This window comes from Malaclemys terrapin, chromosome 14 (genome assembly GCF_027887155.1).
Source record: "Malaclemys terrapin pileata isolate rMalTer1 chromosome 14, rMalTer1.hap1, whole genome shotgun sequence".
NCBI lineage: Eukaryota > Metazoa > Chordata > Testudines > Emydidae > Malaclemys > Malaclemys terrapin.
In genome coordinates this window covers 40,169,413-40,193,156 of record NC_071518.1, presented here as the reverse complement: position 1 = coordinate 40,193,156, position 23,744 = coordinate 40,169,413, and the positions used below count along the sequence as shown (strand labels likewise).

At 49.7% G+C, this 23,744-nt stretch overlaps 1 protein-coding gene across 1 annotated transcript; it reads right to left on the bottom strand.

The window, feature by feature from the left end:
- Nucleotides 1–6,736: 6,736 nt before the first annotated feature.
- LOC128848977 (copine-2-like) lies at nt 6,737–23,244 on the bottom strand. Its single transcript, XM_054049289.1, has 4 exons — nt 23,197–23,244; nt 13,226–13,277; nt 7,527–7,660; nt 6,737–6,814 (listed from the first exon to the last, which is right to left on the bottom strand). The coding sequence occupies exons 1-4, from the start codon at nt 23,242–23,244 to the stop codon at nt 6,737–6,739; spliced, it is 312 nt and encodes a 103-aa protein (XP_053905264.1).
- Nucleotides 23,245–23,744: the final 500 nt, after the last annotated feature.

Genomic DNA, 23,744 nt, shown 5'->3' with positions numbered 1-23,744 from the left:
AAGTTGCCAAACACTTGTGGCTCCAGGGTGCGATATTGTACAGCTGTCCTGGTGCCTTCAGAGCTGGCCCTAAGTACCAGCCAGGCAAACAGCTGCTTTGGACCTGGTCCTTTCAGGAGCCTCGCATTCAAGTGGGGCTTTGCACCCCAGGACCTCGTCCTCAGCACTGGGGCGGTAAGGGGAGGGACTCTGTGGTAACCACTCCAGTCTTCCAACGCCACAACACATGGGCTGATTCACCCCCCAACTCCCTTTGGGCACCTAAGAATCTCATGCATTGTAAGAACCTTGGCGGCACAGTGGGGTTTTCCTCCCTCTAAAGTGGGGGTGTCAAATTCATTTGGAGGCAAGGGCCAGATTCCAGGTTTAATTCCAGTCTGTGGGCCAGAATACAGACTCAGGCCTTCATTCTTCCCCATGGATGTCAGGGGGAGGATTTCACAGAGATTAAGGGGAGAATGTAGCCTTCACGTAGTGAATAAGTTGTCATTTATTATTTATCCAGGACCTCATCGTCCCATTCGGTATCACTCGGTGAAAAGATCTGCTCCCCTTTCGGTTACCGCTGCTCCTGCCTTTTGCTTCTCTCCCTGACTGTTTTCACCTCCCTCTTTCCAAGCTGTACATTTCCTTCCCTGCCAGGAACTCCCTCCCCACCACTCGAGGGCTCCATTCCCACCCCTTTTCGGATCCACTACAGTGACCAGCCACGGAACAGTCAGCACTGACAAGAAGTTTATTGGAGACTAGAGCTGACAATCCAAGACGATTAACAGGGGAGCTCACGCCCAAGTCATTGTTTCAGGCTGTCTGCAGACTCAAGCAGACATGATGTTGGTTTACACTCACTTCACATCTTGAAAGTCACTCTGCAGTCAGGAAGGCTACAAACGATATTTGCAAACGAAAGCCGAGGCTCTGCACAGTGCAGGTCATACAGGCCACCTCCACACACCACACAGGCTGGTCCCAGCACAGCCCACAGGGCCGGTGCTTGACAGCTCTAATGCATGTTGATATGCGCAGGTGTGATGGGGTGTGCCCCCCACCCTAGCCTAGGAAGGGTTAATGAAGCTGAGAAAGGGCCAATTAAGTGGATAGGCTCCAGCTTAGGGGAATTAGGTGGGCTAAGTAACCCTGGATTGATGAGGGAGCCAATCCAAGAAAGAACAGGTGGGGCTATTAAAGATATATTGGAACTGGAAAAGATACAGAAAAGGGCAACAAAAATGATGAGGGGTATGGAACCGCTTAATAAGACTGGGACTGATCAGCTTGGAAAAGAGACAACCAAGGGGGGCATATGATAGAGGTCTATAAAATCATGACCGCTGTGGAGAAAGTAAATAAGGAAGTGTTATTTACTCCTTCTTCGAACAGGAGAACTAGGGGTCACCAAATGACATTAATAAACAGCTGGTTTAAAACAAACAAAAGGAAGTATTTCTTCACACAATGCACAGTCAACCTGTGGAACTCCTTGCCAGAGGATGTTGTGAAGGCCAAGGCTATAACAGGGTTCAAAAAAGAACTAGATAAGTTCATGGAGGATAGGTCCATCAATGGCTATTAGCCAGGCTGGGCAGGGATGGTGTCCCTAGCCTCTGTTTGCCAGAAGCTGGGAATGGGCGACAGGGGATGGATCACTTGATGATTCCCTGTTCTGTTCATTCCCTCTGGGGTACCTGGCATTGGCCACTATTGGAAGACAGTATCCGGGGCTGGATGGACCTTTGGTCTGACTACAACATGGCCGTCCTTATGCTGTAGAAAGCTAGGAAGTCAGCAGTGGAAATGGGGCTGCAGTGAAGGAGCCTGCAGCCACTCTCTGGATGCTAGACAGGGAAGGAAGGTCACCCAGGGGGAGTGTAGAAACCCCCAGGGTTCCAGGCCCTGATGGAAGGGTACATCAAGAAGAGTGGTGGAGCAAAAGCCTGAGAGCAGTGGTGTAGGAAAAGGCTCAGGGAAATGACAGCAAAGTGGGACATTGCAGACTTTGGCCACTATTAGAGGGTCCCTGAGCTGGAACCCAGAGTAGAGGATGGGCCTGGGTTCCCCTACCAAAGACTGGGGAAGTGACACAGTCAGGGCAGCGAGGGAGAAGTCAGCCATTTTGGATGGAAAGACTAACAACCCCTGGAAGGCGAAAAAGCACATTGAACTGGCTGGAGGGCCAAGCTCTGAAGACAGAGCACCCTGAGTAACAGTGAGTGAGAGAGGCGGCCGGGCGCCCGAACGGGTGGCAGAAGGAGATGTCGGACGGGGAAGAAGCTAATCCCCAGAGCAGTTAGGAGGAAGCGCACTAGCGGGGATCATACCCAGTGACAATGTGTAGCACTGTCTCCCCACTCTTATGTAAGGGGGCGGGCCCACTCACCAGCCAGCGCATCAAGGGACGCTCCCACCAGGGTCAGGTTGTTGAGTCCCTTGCCCCAGGGATGCATTTATTGCTCCAACAAAACAGTTCAAAACATTAATCGAAACAGGTGAACCAGGCCCTGCTCCCTCACCTCTCCTAAGGCCAGGTAGCTTCTGCTGGTGCCGACACAGCAGCAGGTATCCCAGCCAGGTCTTTCGCCTAGCTGGTGGGGCGAGCCCCTTTCTGGGTCTGTTCTCCTGAAGCACCCTCCCTGCCCCATGCAGATTTCCATCTCACCTGAGCTACTAGCTGCTCTTCCGAGGACTGGGTCATCTTCAGCCCTCACCTGGTCCCTGGCCTCACAGCATCAGCTGATCAGATGGGGCTGGGCTAAACTTCCCTTGTGGGACAGGACCACTACAGGATATCAGACTAGACTGACCTGAAGCACCTAGGAGCTCCGAAGATCTTCTTGGTGCACAGGATAGTTCAGTCTGGTAACAAGTGTGGGATTCCAGTGCACTAGAAACTGGTTCACACCCATCCGCTTGCAGTCCGGTGATTCCCTCCCTTTTAGGCCAGTATTTTATTTCAGCTGCATGAGTCTCTTTAAATTACCACATTCCTCCCGGCCCTTCCTTCCTACCTGCTTAAACAGAAAGTAACCCGCAAAAGCTGGCCTCATAACTAACATCCTGGTCCAGTCTCTCCAGAACAAGACAGAAACTCACGTGACAGAGCGGATTCACGAGGGCCATCCTTAGAGATAACAAGCAGCTTTTGGCATGTGTGTGTAAACAGTCTGATGGGCTAATTAATCAGGACTTCGGGGATTACAGAGTGACTTGAAGCATCATTTTAGAACTGGGCTGCTGGCACAGAATCGGCAGTTTGCCCACATGACTTAAAATAAAGATGTCAAAGATTTTTCTGACTTTACAGGGATTTTTTTTTTTTAATTGTCCCTCAGCTCAAGGCTCATGTTCGATCACAAACCACGTCAACATCAGCAGAGTTAGGGTTCTGAGCAGCGATCTGTACATATTGAGTGGACTGTTAAGTGGAATTTCCTTGCAAAGGAAATAAACAGGTTGTTCCCTCTTTGTGGCTTCTTTATGACATCTGAAGACCTCAACTGTGTTATAAAACTAAAGTTTTCTTTGTTGATTGCTTTTCACCTTTGGTAAATCAAGTCTTCCCTGGAAGACCCAGAGAACTGGAGTGGGAGCCTTCTCTGCCCTTAACTGGAAGGGTGAGGATGCTGAGTCTTTGGGTACATCTTCACTACCCGCCATATCGGCGGGCAGTGATTGATTTATTGGGGATCGATATATCGCGTCTCGTTAAGACGCAATATATCGATCACCGAACGCGCTCCCCGTCGACTCCGGAACTCCACCAGAGCGAGCGGCGGTAGCAGAGTCAACGGGGGAGCTGCGGACGTCGATCCCGCGCCGTGTGGACCCAAGGTAAGTCGATCTAAGATACTTCGACTTCAGCTACGCTATTCACGTAGCTGAAGTTGCGTATCTTAGATCGATCCCCCCCCACAGTGTAGACCAGCCCTTTAACAAAGATTTTCCTCCTAACGGTTAGTTGTGTGTTGGAGTTAAATAAACCAAAGAGTTTAAAAACCCATCTGAATAAGAATTTCTTCTCTGTCCAATTGCTCAGGATCCAATCGTTACATCATGATCTTACTAGTACTCCAGTCATCTACAGGACAGGATAGGTAAGACCAGTGTAAGACAGAAGCAGGAGACATTTTTGTTTTAAAAGCAACAAAAGATGCCTTTCAGGCCTTCTGTACAGTTAAAAACATATCTTTTATTCCCCATTTCACAAGTCAGCTTAAATTCTACATGGCCTGGAAAGGAAGTTTACGTCATGTCTACACTCTGGCGACTATAGGTATGGTGCTGTAGCTATGCCGATTAACCCCGTTCCGTAGATATAGCCTATAGACCCACATCCGTCCCTCGGGACCCTTCTGCCCAGCCCCCGAGCTCCTGGCCTGGGAGGCTAGCCCCTGGCCCCTCCTCTGCTGTTCCCCCTCCCCCGAAGCCTCAGCTCGCTGCGTTGCCGGCGCAATGCTCTGGGTGTCTGGGCAGCGCAGCCCGGCCTGACCCGGTGCTCCATGCTGCACGGTGGCGTGGTTGGCTCCAGCTGGAGCACCCATGGAGAAATATTAGCGGGTGCTTAGCACCCAACATCAGCCAAGCTCCCCTCCCTCCCCCCCACTCCCGTGCGCTGGCGGTCCCTGCCGATCAACTCCTCCCCCTCCCTCCCAGCGCCTCCTGAGTGCTGCGGAACAGCTGGTTTGTGGCATGCAGGAGGCATGGGGGGAGGAGCGGGGATGGGGTGTGCTCGGCGGAGGGGGCGTAAAGAGGTGGGGAAGAGGTGAGACGGGTGGGAAAAGGCGGGGTGGAGGTGGGAGCTTGGGGAAAGGGGTGGAGCGGGACTGGTGGTGGAGTGGGGGCGGGAAGAGGCAGGATGGTGGTGGGGGCTTAGGGGAAGGGGTGGAGTGGGGGCGGGACCTGGAGCTGAGCACCCCGGGGAAAATTAGAAGCTGGCGCCTGTGCCTCTTGGAGCAAGGGGAACTGGGACACAGATTGTGACTCAGCCTTTTTCTGCAGTGAAGACATCAAGATTGCTACCTCCCTGCAAAATCCCAGAGCAGATGAGGTGCTGTGGCTTTTGCCTTGATGTCATTAATGGAGGCCAGTCTCAAGTTGGGGTCCTAGGGTTGTCCTATGTGGCTGATCCCTAGGGTAAAGAACACATGTTTGCAGCCTTGATCAAATGCACAGCAATCCATTAACTCCTGGTAAGGACGTCCGGTGAAGACGAGCCCTCAGTCACAACCCATTTGCCAGTCAGCTTGCGGCAAAGCTACACGACGTGCACTAATCTCTCTCCACGGTGTGTCACTCGACAACTCACATATTGTGTGGAATTAACTGGGGATCCTTCTAGGCCTCATGAAAAGAAACAGCTCAACTCTATGCAAAGCCAGAGTGCTTCAAAAGGACATCGTAGGACTTGGAGCTCATGGAAATCAAACAACTGAAGACACTTGTTGGAGTCAATGCCTGAGCCAGATCAGCAGGGAGCACTGGCCCTTCCTGTTAAAGCCAATGAGAGTCGCCGGTCGTTGGCCTCTCGCAGGCCCAGGCCTGTACTTGGGTAGCTATGGTACAGGTTTCTCATAGTGCTGTCACAGCACCTCGGTCCTGTCCTCCAGCCCACTCCCTCACAGTAACACAGCCTGGTTCTGACTTATCGCAAGCCTGGCTCTGCAGTCCCGGGGACTCTCCTGAAGCACAGACTGCTACGCAGCGCCGTGGGGCAATCTGTAGTGGGGCCAGCCACCCGTTAGGGAGGGGATCCAGACTACTATCACTTTGTGCCCCCACCGGGAACTGAACCCGTGGAGCTCCAAAGGCAGAAAGCTGGTGGACTTACCCCGTGCCAGGCTGCCTCACCCCCCCCTTATCATCAGAACCCAGGTGGTCCATCGCTCAACTCATTCTTCCTGGGTAAGCTGCAGTGCTGCCTGTTTGACCACAGCATACAAAGCTGAACAAAACACAGGAGCCCGAGAGCCCAGCTCCCAGACACGAAACACTGTTCTACACCTGAACGACAAGGAGTCCGGTGGCACCTTTAAAGACTAACAGATTTATTTGGGCATAAGCTTTTGTGGGTAAAAAACCTCAAGGTGCCACCAGACTCCCCTTGTTGTTTTTGTGGATACAGACTAACATGGCTACCCCTTGATGTTCTACACCTGGAAAGACGGGCTCTGTATTAAACAGCATTAGCCCTCCCACCCTGCATTCTATTCCACGGACCAATCGTCTCCTCCTCTCCTGCCTATTGTGCTCATCACAGTGCTACTGGAGCGTTTGTGTTTGAATGACACCTATTAAAATGAGGGGCACGGGGAAAAAGTAGAGTTCCTTATTTTAGATGAATCATTCTTACAGTCTATCCTATCCGTGGGCAATACGTATTCATTGTCCGTAAACTGTAGCAAAATTAACACATTTCCCATTGACTCCCACTAACTTTTAATGGGAGCAAAATTAACACCGACACTGAATGCTTTTCCAAACCTCGCCCACGGAGTTTAACCTAGGAAATGACTCAAACTGTATTATGTCAATAAATAAATCAGACATTTGTTTGCCAGTGTGTTATGGGCACTGGAAAAAAAAGTCAATCAGATACCTGGTCCAGTGGTTGCAGTGCCAGCTTGGGATTTGGGAGACTCAAGCGGAGTTCCCTGCTCTGGTACAGACCTTGGCTGAGACACTTGGCCTCTCTGTGTCTCAGTTCCCCATCTGGCAATGGGGATAAAAGCACTGCCCTACCTCACACGGGTGTTGAGAGGTTCTCAGGCACTACGATAGTGAGATAAGTACCTAGGATAAACTGCATCTCTTCACTCGCCTGAAAACACACACGGCACAAGAGGAAGACGGATGGTCCCTGAGTTACTAAACTGGGGCTCGGGAGTTCAATTCTGTGTTCAATTCTTGGCTTTGCCACTGATTTCCTATGTGTTTGGGTGAGTTGCTTAATGTCCTTGTGCCTCGGTTCCCCATCTGTATTATGGAGAGAACAACACTTCCTTACCACCCAGGGGCATAGAGGTTAATTCCGTGGTGCCTACAAGATGCTCAACTGTTGCAGTAACAGAGGCTACAAGTCCCTGAACAGAACCTCAAACTCCTAGTAGTCTCCGAATTCCATTGTATCTTGCCTTTGTCATTGTATCTGCCTTTGACATGAGCCTACAGCAGCGGGTCTTACTAAAATCAACAATGTTTAAACATACCTGAAATTACTTCTTCCCTAGATATAGCTGTTCCATGCCTTTAACGGTGAGACATCCCATCAGCTTTTAAACAGAGCTAGTTACTGGCCTGTTGGCTAAGATCAAACCCGGGATGTATCACTGACATCGATACATCCGCTACCAAGGGACCACAGCCTGTGTATGCAAGGGATGGATTAAGTTATCTAATAGGTCTTTTTTATCTTGCACTTCTAGGATCCTGTGTCCTCTAGGAGATAACAAGATGGTAAGCTTAATGAGTCTTGCTTTGAAATTCCAAGCCAAGGCAGGGATACAGATAAAAGGACAGACTTGTTAACTTACTGCTGCAAACTCCTGCTGCGTGGCCTGGGCAGCAAACCGAGCCACGTGATTGACAATGGGAGAGAAGTTGGTTGGTCCGTAGAAGCGTATGTGAGGCAGACAGGCGGAGTATGCTTGGACAATGCCTTCCACTCCTTAAAGAGAACCAGACAAACCAGACATTAACTAGACAGCCTCCCAGCCGGCTCCTTGCAGTAACCTTCTACGTACACATCAAAATGGATTTCAGATACAATGGGCAGAAGCTTGAGATCGCCGAAGCTAAATTTCACTTTGCTACTTATCTTACAGTAACATCTTGTAGCCCCACCGGAGATCTGAGCCCACTTCTGCGAGAGACCATACAAACAAGTGGTAAGGGAAACAGACACAGAGAGGTGAAGTTATTCGAGGTCAGTGGCCGAATCAGGAGAAGACACTAGGTCTCCTGGGTTCTAGTCCAGTGCCCTAACCACTGGGCCATACAGCCACAGTCTAACACCAGAGTTTCTTGAAACCACCTGCTGACTTCCTCTGGAATTGTGGATGCTCAGAAGTTCAGAAAACAAGTCTTCAAATGTCTTTGCTGGAAAAGGTTTGTTAACACCAGACACCTGAGCCCTCGTGGTTAAGAGAGAGAGCTTCTAATGCCTGAATTCAGATAGGGCTTCCTTTTGGTTTTTTGGAAATATACCAAGCCACGTGAAGAATCTGCCTGAGCAGGAGCACAAATAAATGCCCTGAAAGAATCTCACCATGCCTAGGAAGGAACTGAGACAGCCATAAAGCAAGGAAAGCGGTGGAGAGACGCCACAGTCACAGGGACAGTCTGGCTGGAAACTTGAACCAAAAAGTTTCACTGAAGTTTTGAAAGTGTTGCTCTGATCTGTGAGTTATAGGAGGCTCTTTTGCTTTCATTACTGATAGCCCTGCTCAGGTGTGTACATGCTGGTCAGCACGTTAGACGAGAGCTACAGAACCGTCTTAGCTCAGGCTACACGAGGAAATAATCCATCCCTGGAGCGGACACTCCTTACTGACTGTTTGCCATGGGTGATCATATGATAATGATTACATTGCTCTATCCCTACCACGTCCATTGTCTGAACTCTCCCCACCAACTTGCAGGGCACTTCTACTTTTGCCAGCAGATCTACATGCTCGGGTTATGCAAGTGGCTTGGGTGTGGCTGGCTCTGAAGTTACTATATTCTCTCTTGTTGGCTTAGTTAGCCGAGAAAAATGTTTTGTTTTTTTTTAAAAAGTTCCTCACTTCTGAAATAACGAGGCCAAATTCTGCTCTGCAACGTGGGAGCAAAGGGAGCTGGAATTTCAAAAGGGAGCCACCCACACACATCAGAGGACAGAATGTGGCTTTAAACTCAATGCTCAGCTAACGTGTGACGCCCAACTCTGTGGCCAGACGGGAAGCAGGAATCCAAGCCGCTTGGACAAGCGACTGTTATATTGCTCAAATGGAAATATCTAGGAGTAAAGACACACAAAAAGGAAACACACAGGCTATTTCATGCCTGCAGCTTCAGACCACTAGCTGATGGCACCGCCTTCCAGCCTGACCGGAACAGTGTGACACCGATTTCCTCGAGGGTCATCTGTGCTCTGATCACCTAGGAGACCAGCCTCCGCCGAAGTCTTTGCACAGATGCAAGACGTGAATGTGGCCGCACTGAGAGGTTCAATTTCCAACTGTGTCCTGAACTCTCAGCTCCATTCTTTTCCATCCCTTCACCTCTCTTTTAAAGTACACTCATGCAAAAGTTACATCTATCTGCCTCTGAACACACACACACACACACACATTTTGAAGACAGAATAAATAACAACTGGAACGAATCATTTTCTCTCCCCTTCTTACTGACGGGTTAAGGCTTTGGCTCCAAAGAATGGGGCGGGGTGGTGGGGGTGGGTGGGTTGGATCACTTGGTGATTACCTGTTCTGTTCATTCCCTCTGGGGCACCTGGCCTTGGCCGCTGTTGGAAGACAGGAGACTGGGCTAGATGGACCTTTGGTCTGACCCAGTAGGGCCGTTCTTATGTTTGAATATAGCTGATTCCAAGTGGTAAATTATTGCAGGACAGTCATGGTGGGCCCAGCTGCCGTATGCATAATTTCAGCTACCAGTAAGACCCCTAATCTACAACCACCTGCGTGCATGAGGGCTGCTGGGCCTTGCCTGGAGAATTATTGGAGTTGACAGGGCTCCCCTTTAAGAACAGCAATCTGCCTGTATGCAAGAAGTTGCAGGATCTGGGTCTAAGTGTCTATTTTAGGATGGGATTTTCAACAGCGCCTAAGTGACTCGGAAGCTCAACTCTCATGAAAGTCAATGGGACTTGTGCTCCTCAGTCACTTAGATGCTCTTGAAAATCCCACCTGTAATACAGTGGGGGGAGACCCCCGAGCCCTCTGCAGTTTGAAGTATGTTTTGGCAAGCTTCCAATTTACCAAGTATGTTGCTATGACTGCCAAGAAAACCTTCCAAGTGTGCGCAGAGCAGAATGGATGCTGTGGTACCTGCCTGAGACTGCAATGATAGCTCTGAGAGGTCTGAGCGGCCCTGTTCATTTCAGTGGGGGTGTTACCACTTAACCCTAATGGTGACACTAACCCCCTTTTTAAATATAAATCTTTGGTATTCAATTGTGCACCTAATTTATGCACAGAATTACTGTGATTCCATGCAAAAATGACCAAACAAAGAGCAGAAATACAGCAGTGGTTCTAAGAGGCCCGGTGCTATTTTCTCTCATTTTACGAATGAAAGGTTTAGCATCATATTCTTCCCTTTGATATTTGTGAAAGCATCCCATTGTTAACTCCGCTGTGCTTCAAGGGTAGTATAACGGCATAATTTGACATAATTTGGCTCTTTCCACAGAATGAGTTTGATATCCACTTCCGAATAGAAAGAGAACTGTCTGAACTAGGGTTACCATACCTCCGGATTTTCCCGGACATGTCCAGCTTTTTGGTCCTCAAATCCCGGTCCGGGAGGAAATTCCAAAAAGCCGAGCATGTCCAGGAAAATAGGGAGGGGTCGGGGGGCTTGGATCCAGGCTGGAGCCGCTGGGGCTGGAGCCGGAGCCGCTGGGGCTGGCGGTGCTCAGCCGCCGGCCGGTGCCGCTTGGCCAGGGCCAGGCGGGAGCCAGTCGGCCAGAACCGGGGCCCGAGCCAGGCCGGAGCCGCTGGTACCGGGGCTGGAGGTGCTCGGCCAGCGCCGCTTGGCCGGGGCCAGGCCAGAGCCGCTCGGCCGGAACCGGGGCCCAAATTGAGCTGGGCCGGAGCTGCTGGGACCGGGGGGGTGGGGGGGGGCGCGGAGCGTTCAGGGGAGGGGGCGGAGTTTGGCAGGGACTTTGGGGAAAGGACGGAGTTGGGGTGAGGCCGGGGTGGGGAAGGGGCGGAGTTGGGGCGGGGCTGGGGGCGGAGTTGGGGCAGGGCCGGGACCCCGTGGAGTGTCCTCTTTTTGTTTTTTTTAAACTATGGTAACCCTAGTCTGAACATGACCCAATGCAGTGCTGTCCGAGTCTGTACATATAGCCCGGAGTGTAGCAAGGACGTTAGATCCAGAGATTCCTCTCAGGTGGGTGTTGAATCTGAAGCCTACTGATGACAATTTAAACTATTTCATGGTTTCTGCTGAAACATTCCCAGCCAGCTTTTTCTTGCAGAGAGGACTGTTCATCTGTGAATGGAACTCCAGAACAATGCAATCACCACCACCCACGTCGAATCGGATCTGTGCTCTCTTCAGATGTCCCGTTTCCAGGGAATTTCCTCCCCCCCTCTTTTGATTGAAGGCAGTTTATCATGAATAGAAGATAGGGCATGATGTGGCAACCTAAGATTTATTATGTTATTACCAAGAGGTAATAAGGACTGGTGCCACCCAAGCATGTGTGTCAAATAGTATTTCAACCATTATTTCTATGCATATGCACAGACATGCAAATAGTGCATAGTATCTTGCATTGCTCTGTTTACCAATCAGAGAAGTGTATTCCTATTTAATCTAAATGCTTAGTACTGGGTTAACAGCATGATAAAAGAAGAACAGGAGTACTTGTGGCACCTTAGAGACTAACAAATTTATTAGAGCATAAGCTTTCGTGGACTACAGCCCACTTCTTCGGATGCATGGGCTGTAGTCCACGAAAGCTTATGCTCTAATAAATTTGTTAGTCTCTAAGGTGCCACAAGTACTCCTGTTCTTCTTTTTGCGGATACAGACTAACACGGCTGTTACTCTGAAGCATGATAAAAGGCTACAGTAGCACAGGAGGTTTATGGAGGACCCTAGCACTGTGGTTCTGCAGAGTTACAATTATTAATGTCACTGTCCAGCAACATCTGTTGAAGGTACTTATCTGTCCCCCATTACCAGAACATCTGAGCACTACAGTCTCATTATTTATCCCCAGGAGGTAGGGCAGTGCTGTTATCAGATGGGAAACTGAGGGAACAGAAAGTTTAAGTGACTTGCTCAGGGCAGTCTGTGGCAGAGCCGGGAATTGAACCTGGGTCTCATGAGTGCCAGACTGGTGCCCCAATCATTGGACCATCTTTCCTCTCTCCAGCCAACAGAATCAGGACTATCAGTCTTGTCAGGTCGTTATCTCCATCCTCCCACCCCTGCCAGTCTGCCCGCCTGGAGGAGACAGAGTTCTAGTTCCAGGTGACCGGGGGCCAAGTCACTTTGCCTCTCTTTGCCTCGGTTTCCCCCCTCTGTAACAACAGGAGTAATACTGACCCATGATTACAAAGCTGAGCAGGTGCACTGGGGAGACACACGGGCTAACCCCATAAAGGGTTAAGTGGAACCTGGATATTAGATTACTTTAATCCAATTTAGTAGACCAGGTCTACACTGCAGATCTGTATCGGTATAACAACATCGCGCAGGGGTGTGAAAAATCCACACCCGTGAGCGACGTAGTTACACCGACCTAACCCCCCATATATACAGCGCTACATTGATGGAAGAGCTTCTCCCGTTGACATAGCTACCACCTCTTGGGGAGGTCGATTAATTACGCTGGCGGGAGAAGCTCTCTCATCAGGGTAAGAGCATCTTCACATAAGTGCTGCAGTTGTGCCGACGCAGCGTTTTAAGTGTAGACCTGCCCTTGGTTTATATTATTTAGATGGCAAACTCCATATGTTGGTACAAGTGTCTAGGACATTGGGCCCCTGGTCTGTGAATGCTACCGTAAAGAATAAAGAACAGTAACATAGAAAGCTCTCTGAAAATCAGGACAATCGGATAGTGACCTAGTGAAGTAGGTACAGCACAAATACTAGAGGTGTTCTCAGCAAGTACAAGGGGCTGAGACAGCTCACCTGAGATTGTCCTATTCTTGCTAAGACCTGTGTTATGCAGGAGGTCAGACCAGATGATCATAATGGTCCCTTCTGGCTTCAAATCTATCGTGGGATCTGTGAAAGTCACTGTAACCAAATTTCAACTTCAAGAGGACTTGTAAAGGTACAGGAGGCATGCAGTGCTCTTTGTCCTATGAGCCTCCAGGACACTGCACTTTTGCTTGAACACAGGTTCTTCTGAAGACTTAGTTAGGACCTGCTACGCTGCTCTTTGGAAGACACGGGTCTTTGGAAGACACCACAGGGGAGGTAACAAGTCCTAGCAGTCAGCAAATTCAGGTCCCCAAGCCAGAAAGGTCTGGGCCCACATATTTACTTACCAGAACAGAATGGGTTGGTGGGGTTGAAGTTAATGGCAAATTCGTCAGATACCTGGAGGGAAAAAAAACAACAACCCAAATTGACATGGGAGCTAAGCACAGAGTGGGGTTTCTGGCAATAGGCTTGGCAAAAGAACGTAAGGCGGTTTTTGGGTCTGATGGGCAGAACTCCCCTGCACTGCCCAAAGGGAGTCTTGCTTTGTTTTGGCAGGGCCACCGATTTATTAATTCCCCATACTGGGTCTGCAACATTTCCTATGCCCCCAGCTATGGCAAGCATACGAAAAGTGAAAATTAACCCACTCTGACTTCAGTAGCTTTGGGGGGCTGGGATAGTTCCTTTTGCCTTAAAGCCTTTTGATTAAATCTCCGCTCAGCTTCCTGTGAAATTGGGATTCCCATCACTAATTCCTTAGTGAACAGTAAGAAATTGGGTTTGTCCACGTTGCTTCCCTTTGCCTACCTGGAGGAAGAGCACAGGGAGAAGGGCCCAGATCCTCAACGGGTATTTAGGCGCCTAGCTCCTATTGATCTCAGTGGGAGCTAGACACCTACATACCTTTGAGGATGTGGGCAGAGCCGCGGAGACGGGCCAGTCGGCTGGCACATCTCTCACATACCCCACCAAGAATCACACTCGCTAGAAGAAGTGACATTAATTCCATGTAAGGTCACAAAAGGCTCAAACGACGTTAACCACATGACACACAGTCCCTGTTCCCCATCCCTTTGCAAGCTGGCACTGCAGAGCAGGTGACAGAGGTAACCCCCTGGAATTGCTTGGACTGGCTTTCCCAACCGCCAAGGAAAATGCCCACCTTCCTAGGCAGTAGCAAGAGACACTCAAGGTCTTCAGGCAACTGACACCACATGGGAGGAGTTATCCGCCTCTCCGGAAATGGGGAGATGCTTCCGAAAGGGGATTCCTTGGGACGCTGGCAACTGAAGAGTGCCTGGCATTTCCTATCAGTTCCGTGGCAGCTCAGCCCGACCATTTGCAAAATTAATAGCAATGCTAATTGCAAAGCTCTCCTCAGGAAGCTACTCCCAGCATCAATCACATTAAGAGGCGCTTGCTTTTATTGCTCCTAATAATTTCTGCTCAGGCCATATGAATGAATGACTCAGGAAGTGCTCTACCAGTCGGGCTCCCGGGGGAGTGCACAAGCGTAAGTGAGAGCACGAGTGATAAGAACAGTCGATGAAACACAGCCTGAGCCAGGTCTCAGTGCACATCTCTGCCATTCCAGTGTAGAAGATTTGCTCAGCAGCTCTGGACTGGTGATTGCCAGAAACCACTGCACCGTTTCTTGGAACAACTCCACGGAATGCCCTGGTGATAGGTGCAAAGGATTCTAAGGCCCAGCAGGGAAAGACCAGGGGTGAGGGACTGAATGGGGAAAGAGGCTGGGAACCCCTTCAGTAGCAGATGCTTTGAACTAATCAGCATGTACTGTTCTCTGACGCGGCCTAAAGAAATTAGAAGAGAGGAATGACTCCTTGAGAACCACTAGCGATCTTGCTATGCAGATTGGAGACTGTGGATACTGGCACGACAGAGAATCTCAGACTAGACAGATCAGCAACAGGGAGATGCACCACTTTAATCATAGACTATCAGGGTTGGAAGGGACCTCAGGAGGTCATCTAGTCCCACCCCTTGCTCAAAGCAGGACCAATCCCCAACTAAATCATCCCAGCCAGGGCTTTGTCAAGCCTGACCTCAAAAACCTCTAAGGAAGGAGATTCCACCACCTCCCTAGGTAACCCATTCCAGTGCTTCACCACCCTCCTAGTGAAATAGTGTTTCCTAATATCCAACCTAAACCTCCCCCACTGCAACTTGAGACCATTGCTCCTTGTTCTGTCATCTGCCACCACTGAGAACAGTCTAGATCCATCTTCTCTGGAACCCCCTTTCAGGTAGTTGAAAGCAGCTATCAAATCCCCCCTCTCTCTTCTCTTCTGCGGACTAAACAATCCCAGTTCCCTCAGCCTCTCCTCATAAATCATGCTGGGAGCTGTGCCCCACCCCCGGAGCAGGGCATGCTGCTTTCTTTAGCCTAACTCTGCTACCAGAGAGTGCGATGCGTTGGTTCAAGCACAAGGGTGGGCTACAACTCGGGTTCTCGTAACGAACTCTGCCAGTGATTTGCTGTGGGTGAGCAATTCACTTAGAGCTTAACTGTCAAACTCAGAGGAGTAAATGTAGGCACTTAAACTGATAATTTAGGCACTTAAATAACTAGTCTGACTAGCAGTAGTGCTAAGCATCCCCAACTCCCTTTTTCAACACTGCTGACAATTAGGCCGGTTATTTAGGCCACTAATCTCAGGTGCCCAAATGTGAAGATGCAGCCTCAGTTTGCCAGTGACATTGGGGATAATAAATCCCCCATCTCTTACGGGTTTTGAGGGTTAAATAATGTATGCAAAGCGCCTTGATATCCTCAGACAGAGGATGCTGCAGTCCACGAATATTAATAAAGCTAGTGAAATGAACCTTAGGTTTCAAGGGAAGTTAGCGTTAACTATCCCTGTATATGACACAAAAACCTTCCAGACTGCCAGGGAAATACAGAGCTGTCTGCTTCAGCATGTCCCCCATCTCCCCTTAAAATACATGCTATCTAGAGAATAAGATGACTTTCTTTTTTTGTAAGAGTCAGTGGAAAAAACTCCTAAAACTCTTTTCTGCGTTTAAAGCCGATTAGCCGTTGTGCAAGGTAACGTTACCATTTCCTCTCTGGGGCTCTTCATGCTGGTTTAGGGCAATCAATAATGCTGCCATTCATATGCACAAGCCCTGACCTGATGACCGAAGCATGTGCCAAATCTTCAGTGACTGGGCTCTGTAATGCAGCGTTCCCTTGGCTGGCAGCGTTCCGCAGACATTACACACCAGGCCTGTGTACCAGAGAGCAGACTGCAAGGTGACAACGTTACAATGGCAGCATTGGGCACTCAAGACCCTTTCTGCTTCTCCAGTCCCCTGATATTTCCCAGTGTAACCCCCCTCCTATCTTTGAGGCCGTCAGGCTTCCCAGCTGAGGAGAACGGATGGCACAGCCCTTTGCAGAGCCAATCAACAACAGTTCCTTGGGGCTCATTCAGTGCCGGTTGAAGTGAGTGGAAAGCATCCCATTGACCTCAATGGGCTTTGGCTCAGACGCCTCAGCCGGTTAGAAACACCCCCGCCTCCCCCGCCGTATGCTGCAACTCTCCCAGATGAGGAGTACGCTCAGAAATGGAACCGGTCTCTCCTAGCGAGCTGCACAAGGGCATTGCTCCCAAACCACTGGGTTGGCTCAGCCGGCAGCAGGGTTGGAAGAGAAGAAGTCATGGTGCTCCTATAACCCCGTCCCTCCCAACTCGACTAGAAACCCTCCTTCTCACAACTCATGGCTAAAGGTGGGCGCGGACATTCTAGTTAATTCAGGATCTCTCCAGCAAAAGCACTGTCTTCAGCCAGATGGTGCCTATAAGTGCTGCTTTTAGAGCAGACAGAGGAACACAGCCAGGAAAGATGGACAGTGGATAAGGCCCAGGACTAGGATTCAGGAGACCTAGGTTCGAGTTCTAGCTCAACTACAGACTGGGACCTTGGGCAGGTCCCTGGTCTCAGGGTCTCAGTTTCCCTATCTGTAAAATAGGGATCATACTTCTGTCGTCTGGTCTAGGTACACTGCTTTTTAAGCCACCGTCTATTAGTACAAAGGCGCCAAACTCTGATGGAGGCCCTCGGTGCTACCGTAATACAAAGAATAATAAAACAAACAACAACATTTGCTTTGGGAGCCTTCATCTACCAGCTCAGAAATTAAATCAGGTTGGATTCCAGAGTCTACCCGTGAACCCAGATCTCACGCCAGGCATTAAGCGGCATGGGGTTGGGGGGTGGGATTTTGAGCAAAAATCCATCCAATGCCATATACCCTCTGTGTCTTCCCACTGAAGTCTAAACCCATCTGCTTCCTTCTCCCATCTCCGACAACGAGACGGCTTGAGGTTCTCCTTCTGGAGACGCTAGAATTTCAAGATGTTCTTTGACATTTCCATTTGTGTGCAAAATATCGTATTCATATCGGTTCTTTGAGAGCATTTGGCAGCACCATGGCAACAAGCGCATCACGGGAACAAAGCATGATTTATATGACTCTTATCTTTAATGATCTTCCCCATTTCTATTCCGGTCCTCACACTACGAGAGCCACACGCCTCTGTGGTCAAGTTTTAACCTGCTGCATGTACATTTTATTACACATGGGAGGGGTCTTATTTACAAATTAACAGAGTGACAGGGATCTCAGTGAGTAATGGCCATTTTGGTTTTGAATATCAGGAAAATCCGGGCAGTGCTGAGGACCCAGGACTAGAAGAGCAAGTTACATGTGGGAGTCCGCACCTGAACTGACAGAGGGCTGCAGACCCAAGACTGAAATAAGCAAGGAGCGCTGGAAGAGAGGAATAAGGCTTATTTGCCAGAGTGCAAAGACCCAGGAATAAAATAGCACAAAGGCTGCAGATCGGGACTGAGTGGTCTATTTTCTGGTGTCAACGGTCCAGGGTTCGCTACCCAGAGCATCATTATCAACGTGGTCACAGTTTTACGTGGAGTCAGTGGGAATTAAGGGCCCTTCATTTCCATATATTCATTAAAGGCTTGATCTTCTGGCATTCTCCTTTCTGAATGTGAACAGGACTGGAATCCGGAATGTGAAATTATTATTAAGACGGTGCCAGTGCTGGGCTGGGGGTTTTACAAGCAGCTGTGAAGACTCGGCCCCTGCCCAGACTACCTCTCAGCAGTTTGAGCAGCGTGGCAATATTCAGAGAGAAACCAGCCCATGATGCATCTGGAGCTTCCATGTTCTCTTCAGTCCCATTATGTTTGCAATTTCTGGTTTCTGTCAGTCATAACAACCGGTGGGAGAATTATTCACTGCAAGTTGTTTATGGAGATTTGTCCCATTGAAACTGGTGACATGACAGACAGTGACATGTACTAGTTAGGGGGAGATGAATCATCTCCAAGGTGTACACTGGGAGCCTGATCTGCAGGCAGTCAAATGGCAGTCTGCCTGCATGCAGACCACAGAATCAGACCCAGCGTGGTTAAAACCCTCACGCAGAGAGGTGACGGAGAAAGAAGAGACAAAGAAGCCTGGAGCATATGGTCAGTCAACATCAAGTCACTCAAACACTTCCAGCGACATACCCAAACCATTCTTCGGAGAGCGTTTCGTTACCACGCCTTCCTCTCTTGGCTCCACTGGCAACAGACCAATGTCGGACAGCACACCTCCGCCCTGCCTACCCTGCCACTCCCACCATTGTCCTTCCTGGAGGAGCTGCACCAGTGAAGAACGGCAGATCCCAGTTTTGCAGCTGAAGATTATTTGGTAACTTCAGTTAGAGCAGGAGCCAGCCAGAGCATGCATGGAGCAGGGCACCCTGGCGCTCTCCATAGCACAAGTTACCCATTTGTTGTCAGATTGAACACCAGCTGTTTATGTTGATCCATAAGGTGTTCATGGTTGGGGCCCTGTGCATCTCAGCTGAGGTGCATTAGCTGTATGGCTGGAGGGGGCAGGGAGGGAAGGGGAACGGAGTCTAGCAATGGCCTGATCTGCACTACAGAGTTAGGTAACTCTGTAAGCGTCCACATTAAAATGTAGCTCCCACCAATGTCAGTCGCCCACTACATCGACTTAATAACTCCCCCTCATGAGAGGCACAGTGCTTAGGTCAATGGGGTTCGGGCGACGCCGTGTCTGTGTAGACACTGCGTTACTGACATCGCCTGTTCCCAGCTACAGCCCGTGCTGACTACGGGCTTCCTGCAGCAGAGCACTAGCATCAGGACAGCAGCAGGGTCCACACCAAGGGAAGGAGGGTACGAACTGATTTTGGTGGGGGAGAGGGTGGCTGTAGCAACTGACTTATATGGGGCAAATGGCTCCAGGTCTCAACCCTAGGGCAGGGCAGGACGGGGGGGCTCCATCTGTCAATACCCCACCATGCCCCACACAGTTAAGTCGGCGGAAGCGCTCCTGGTGAGGACACGCACCGCCCACAGAAGTGGCCCAGAGTGGACATGAAGCATCGCTTTAATGACTTAAGTTGACTTAATTTTGTAGTGTAGACATGCCCAGTGAGGTTCCCTCCACACTGGAATTTGCTTCTCCCTTTGGCCCCCACCCAGCGCTGACTAGGGAAGACAAGGCCATTTGGGGCAAGTTGCAAGGCCTCTCGATGATACTCAGGCTATTTTCCAGAGGAGATGATTTGAAAGGAAAGTGCCCTGAGTTTCCTGTGATGGACGTATGGTGTGGCAGTATTTTTTCGTACATGCACCTAGAGAACACGGTAGGTGTATTTTTGTAAGTAACTATAAGTCACTGATGCAACCAACGATTTTATCTCCATGGGACTTTGTGGCTGAATAATCAACAGCAGAGAAACTGCATCAAGTTCACAGAATCATAGAATATCGGGGTTGGAAGGGACCTCAGGAGGTATCTAGTCCCACCCCCTGCTCAAAGCAGGACCAACCCCAACCAAATCATCCCAGCCAGGGCTTTGTCAAGCCGGGCCTTAAAAACCTCTAAGGAAGGAGATTCCACCACCTCCCTAGGTAATCCCATACTGAAAAAAGCATAAGGGAGAAAATGCTCCGAGGGCTTGGCCAATGGGCTACAGAGCAGTTCACCTTTAGCCCACAGGTTCAGGCCCAGCCCACATGGGTACAGACCTTAAGGGAATGTCTACACTCTAATTAGACCCCCATGGCTGGCTGTGCCAGCGGGCCCAGGCTAAGGGGCTGTTTAATTGTGGTGTAGATCTCCAGGCTGTACATTTTTCAGGGCAGGGCTTTCTTTTTTATTCATCTGTAAAGCGCCATCAAATCAATACTGAGGCTAGAAATCCAGACGCTCCCCAGCTGGTAGTTTTCAAACAGAGAGATAAGGAAAAAATCACTCAGCGGTATCAGCTCAGGTAAAGGCCTGTCTTTAAAGCTAAGGTGGGTTGCAATTAGGGGGCTAGGGGGCCACGACCCCATCACTTTTAAAAGTGGGAGGGCTTTTTACCAGCTGTAAGGGCGAGTGATGGGGGGAGGGGTGGACAGTAGCGAGCAGGGGGGCAAGGTCTTGGGAGGAAGAGGTGGCGCAGGAGCGGGACCTTGGGGTAAGAGGCAGCATGAGGGTGAGGGCTTGGGGGGTGGGCCACGGTTCGGGCTCCCGTGGCCTCTCCATTTTTAGGGAGTTTCCTCTGCTCCTGATATTGCAATACAAGGCGAGCAGGAGAAAACAAACATCTAAAACCACCTCCCTTTATAAGCCCTGTGGGACGTAGCCCAGGGCATTTCATGCGTCAATGGAAAGGAGATGGGTAGAGCTGACTGCAATGATTTTGCCTGGATGATTTTCAGTAAATGCCTTTTCTGAAAAACCAAACTTCTCCACAGGACAATTGTGATTTTCCACACGGAGAAGCGAAATGACGGCGCCGATCTCAGTCTCTGCCATGAATCTGACAAAAGCTCTGTGAGCTCCCAGATTCTCGGCTGCTGGAGCCGGGCAGAGAGGGAGGAGAGAGAAAGGCTGAGTTCTTGACTCAGCCTCTCTGGCCTCCGGGCTAACAACACTTTTCCCGTGGGAAGGGATGTCCGGCTAGCCCCAGAGCCTGGATGGGAGGTTAATTTATGTCCTAGATTGGTGCATTTTAAAGACTGTTTGAAAACCATAAAAACCAGGTTACATAGGCCTTGCTCAACATTTAGCATCCTCGCCTTTGGTTATGAAGTGCACAGCTCAATAGGGCAGAAAATCAGCAATGGGAAAAGACCTATTAGGCCATCTAGCTCGTGCTGACAGTGTATTCTCCAAAGATTCAGCCCGCGCAGTTTGAAGTGCTCCAGTATGGAGCCGCCAGATCTTCTCTTCTACAGTTCACAAACCCCACTGTCGAGAGTTTTCCTACTACTCAGATGTTTTGCTGCCTCAATGCAGAAGTCGATCCAAGGCTCATTGAAGTCAACGGAAAGACTACGAGGCCCCAAAGCATGTACCGTGTCTGGAAGTGGGAGAGTCTCGCTTGCAGTACAAAGAGTGCCGGGGCTGGTGGAACATCCTACTCACTAGATATGCCACGACGGGCACTGCTAGGATGTTTTCGCCATTCAGAAGCAGAACATTTCAGAGCGAGGGGGGTTAGTTAGCAGGCATAGCAATCCACCCACTCCGGACACAGAGAGCACCGCTATAGACATGAGACACAAGCTGAAGTTTGTTTGACCATTGTAACACCTCACATAAACATGCCTCTGAAGCCACGTGTGGAAACAATGCTGTCATCAGAATTCCCCATCAGAAGGCCAGCTTTGGGTTGCAGCCTGTTCATGATAATGAACTTCCAGCGTAACCACTTTTAAACAGCCTGACCTCACGTCACCTACGGACCCAATCGGTGGTGCTGAACATCCTCAACTCCTACTGATGTCACCAGAGGCACCCAGTGACTCATGGGATCGGGGCGGTAGACTACTTTCTTTATGGCAGGATCCACATTGTCCTGTCTGAAGCACCATGCATATTTATGGGGCTGGAGAAATAACAATTTCACCACAAAAGGGGGGAGAGATGTGTACTGAAATCTCCCGCTGTAAAGGCCTCAGAAAGGCAAACAGGTTACCAATAAATCGCTGTCCCATTGGACAAGACCAGGTCCCATGCCCTCCCTCAACCAAAAGCAGAGATGCGGTAGTCCACTTTGGTCTAGAACCCCGCCAGAACCAATCTGGATACCGGTCAGATTTTTGTCACTGTACAGAGGCCAATATTGCATGTACACAAGAACAGGACAATGGAATGAACACAAATAACTGTGATGGGGAGACGCAGACAGGTTCAGTGTTCAGCCTGTACTGTTCAAAAACACAGAGAGATTTGCTGTGTGCTAATTTACTACAGGTCTTAACCCGACAAGATTTCACGGGCTAAATTCATTCATAGACACCGGAGGAGTTCCACCACAGATAAACATGGCCCAGTATTTAGAGCCAGAAACTCAGCAGGAGGATCACATATACTCTAAAATGCCTTCTCCTATAGCACGGACTGGCTCTTCCGTGAGCCACGGGTGTGAATTCTTTGGGATCGTAATTCTGCCAGCTGGTCCAAAGTCTCTGCAGGACGTTACAGCAAACAAACAGAAATGCGTGTTTACTGTGGAAACGCTGACTGAGCTGGGTGTGTAACGATGCTCCGAGCACCGCACCATATGCTAGGGGAGATTTTTTTTTTTTGGCACGGGCATTTGTAGAACCACGTCTGCTTTAACCATTTGAGTGCCTATTCCCAACAAAGATCAACACGGCTTTCAGGAGATTCGCGGAGAGCCAGCACTGGAAGTGACCGGGCTTTCAGCACACCTGAGAACGCAGACTGTACAAGAGACAATCCTTAAGGTGTAAAGATTTTAAACCTATGACTATCTTGCTGGGTCCATTTCCACACTCTGCGTGTAAAACTTTACACAACGGACATTCCATTTCCAGCCCCTTTTGTTTTCTCCTCTGTGTCTGTCTGACACACTTACCAAGTGGGCTCTGCCACTTTCCCCGAATCATTCCTGCCTCCTGCCAGGAAAGTGACTCAGTGGCTGACTAGGCCAATTAGTGCCAATGCGGCTGCTTTAATGCCAGCTTGAAAGGGAGGGAGAAATTGGCTGCCAGCCTCCCTCCCCCCACTCCACAGACATATACAATCCTGTTTCCTTCTCCAAAGCCTGAAAACCAGAGCCCTTCTATCCCATCCCCCCAGCCCATCCCCTGCATAAAAAGCTCTTGCAGATGCAACAGGCAGCCATTCTGTTCTGAACCCTCAGGAAACGACACACCGCTTTATTCCTGCTCAAGTGAATGCACACATTTTAAACATGCAGCGCATATGGCAAGCAGAGTACTTTACCTTCCAGTCTGGCGGTAACTGGGCACCAAATCCCAGAGCAGGAAACATTTTGTCTCTTTAAAAAACCCAAAACAAAACAGGAAGTGTTACTGACTTTGCACCCCCCCCCCAAACACACAACAACACTTCTTTACTCATGAAAGGTCTGACGACTCTGGAAGGTACTCAGCACCTGAAGTGGTCACTGAATACAGTGGGCGCTGCAGATCTGTGGCACCTTCCCACAGTCATTCCCAAATCGCGAGATTATCTTTTTAATATCTCATGAGTCTTAGGCCAATAGATGTGGGGGCTTTATTAGCCCTTGGGTTTTTCAGCCTTCTAGGGGGTCACGTTTTCAGGCTTTGCTCTGCAATCACAAGAGCCAGACATTTCTGACCTCTAATACAAGGGCTTATGACTCAGGCTCTCTTCCTACTACACTCACCCGCAGCAGAGACAGCACAACTGGCAGCCATCTCAAACTCACATCCAAAAACACTTACCCTGACACTAGCACAGCAATGTGTCCTCTCTGCTCTCCCACTCTTCTCTGGGTGGCTCCCAAG

What these genes read in the sequence shown, in the direction of transcription:
- LOC128848977 (XM_054049289.1), bottom strand. Translation starts at nt 23,244, where the DNA reads ATGTTTCCTGCTCTGGGATTTGGTGCCCAGTTACCGCCAGACTGGAAG. An exon ending in AGTTACCGCCAGACTGGAAG is followed by an intron (nt 13,278 to 23,196) that starts GTAAAGTACTCT and finishes TTTTCCCTCCAG; the next exon opens with GTATCTGACGAATTTGCCAT. An exon ending in CACCAACCCATTCTGTTCTG is followed by an intron (nt 7,661 to 13,225) that starts GTAAGTAAATAT and finishes GTTCTCTTTAAG; the next exon opens with GAGTGGAAGGCATTGTCCAA.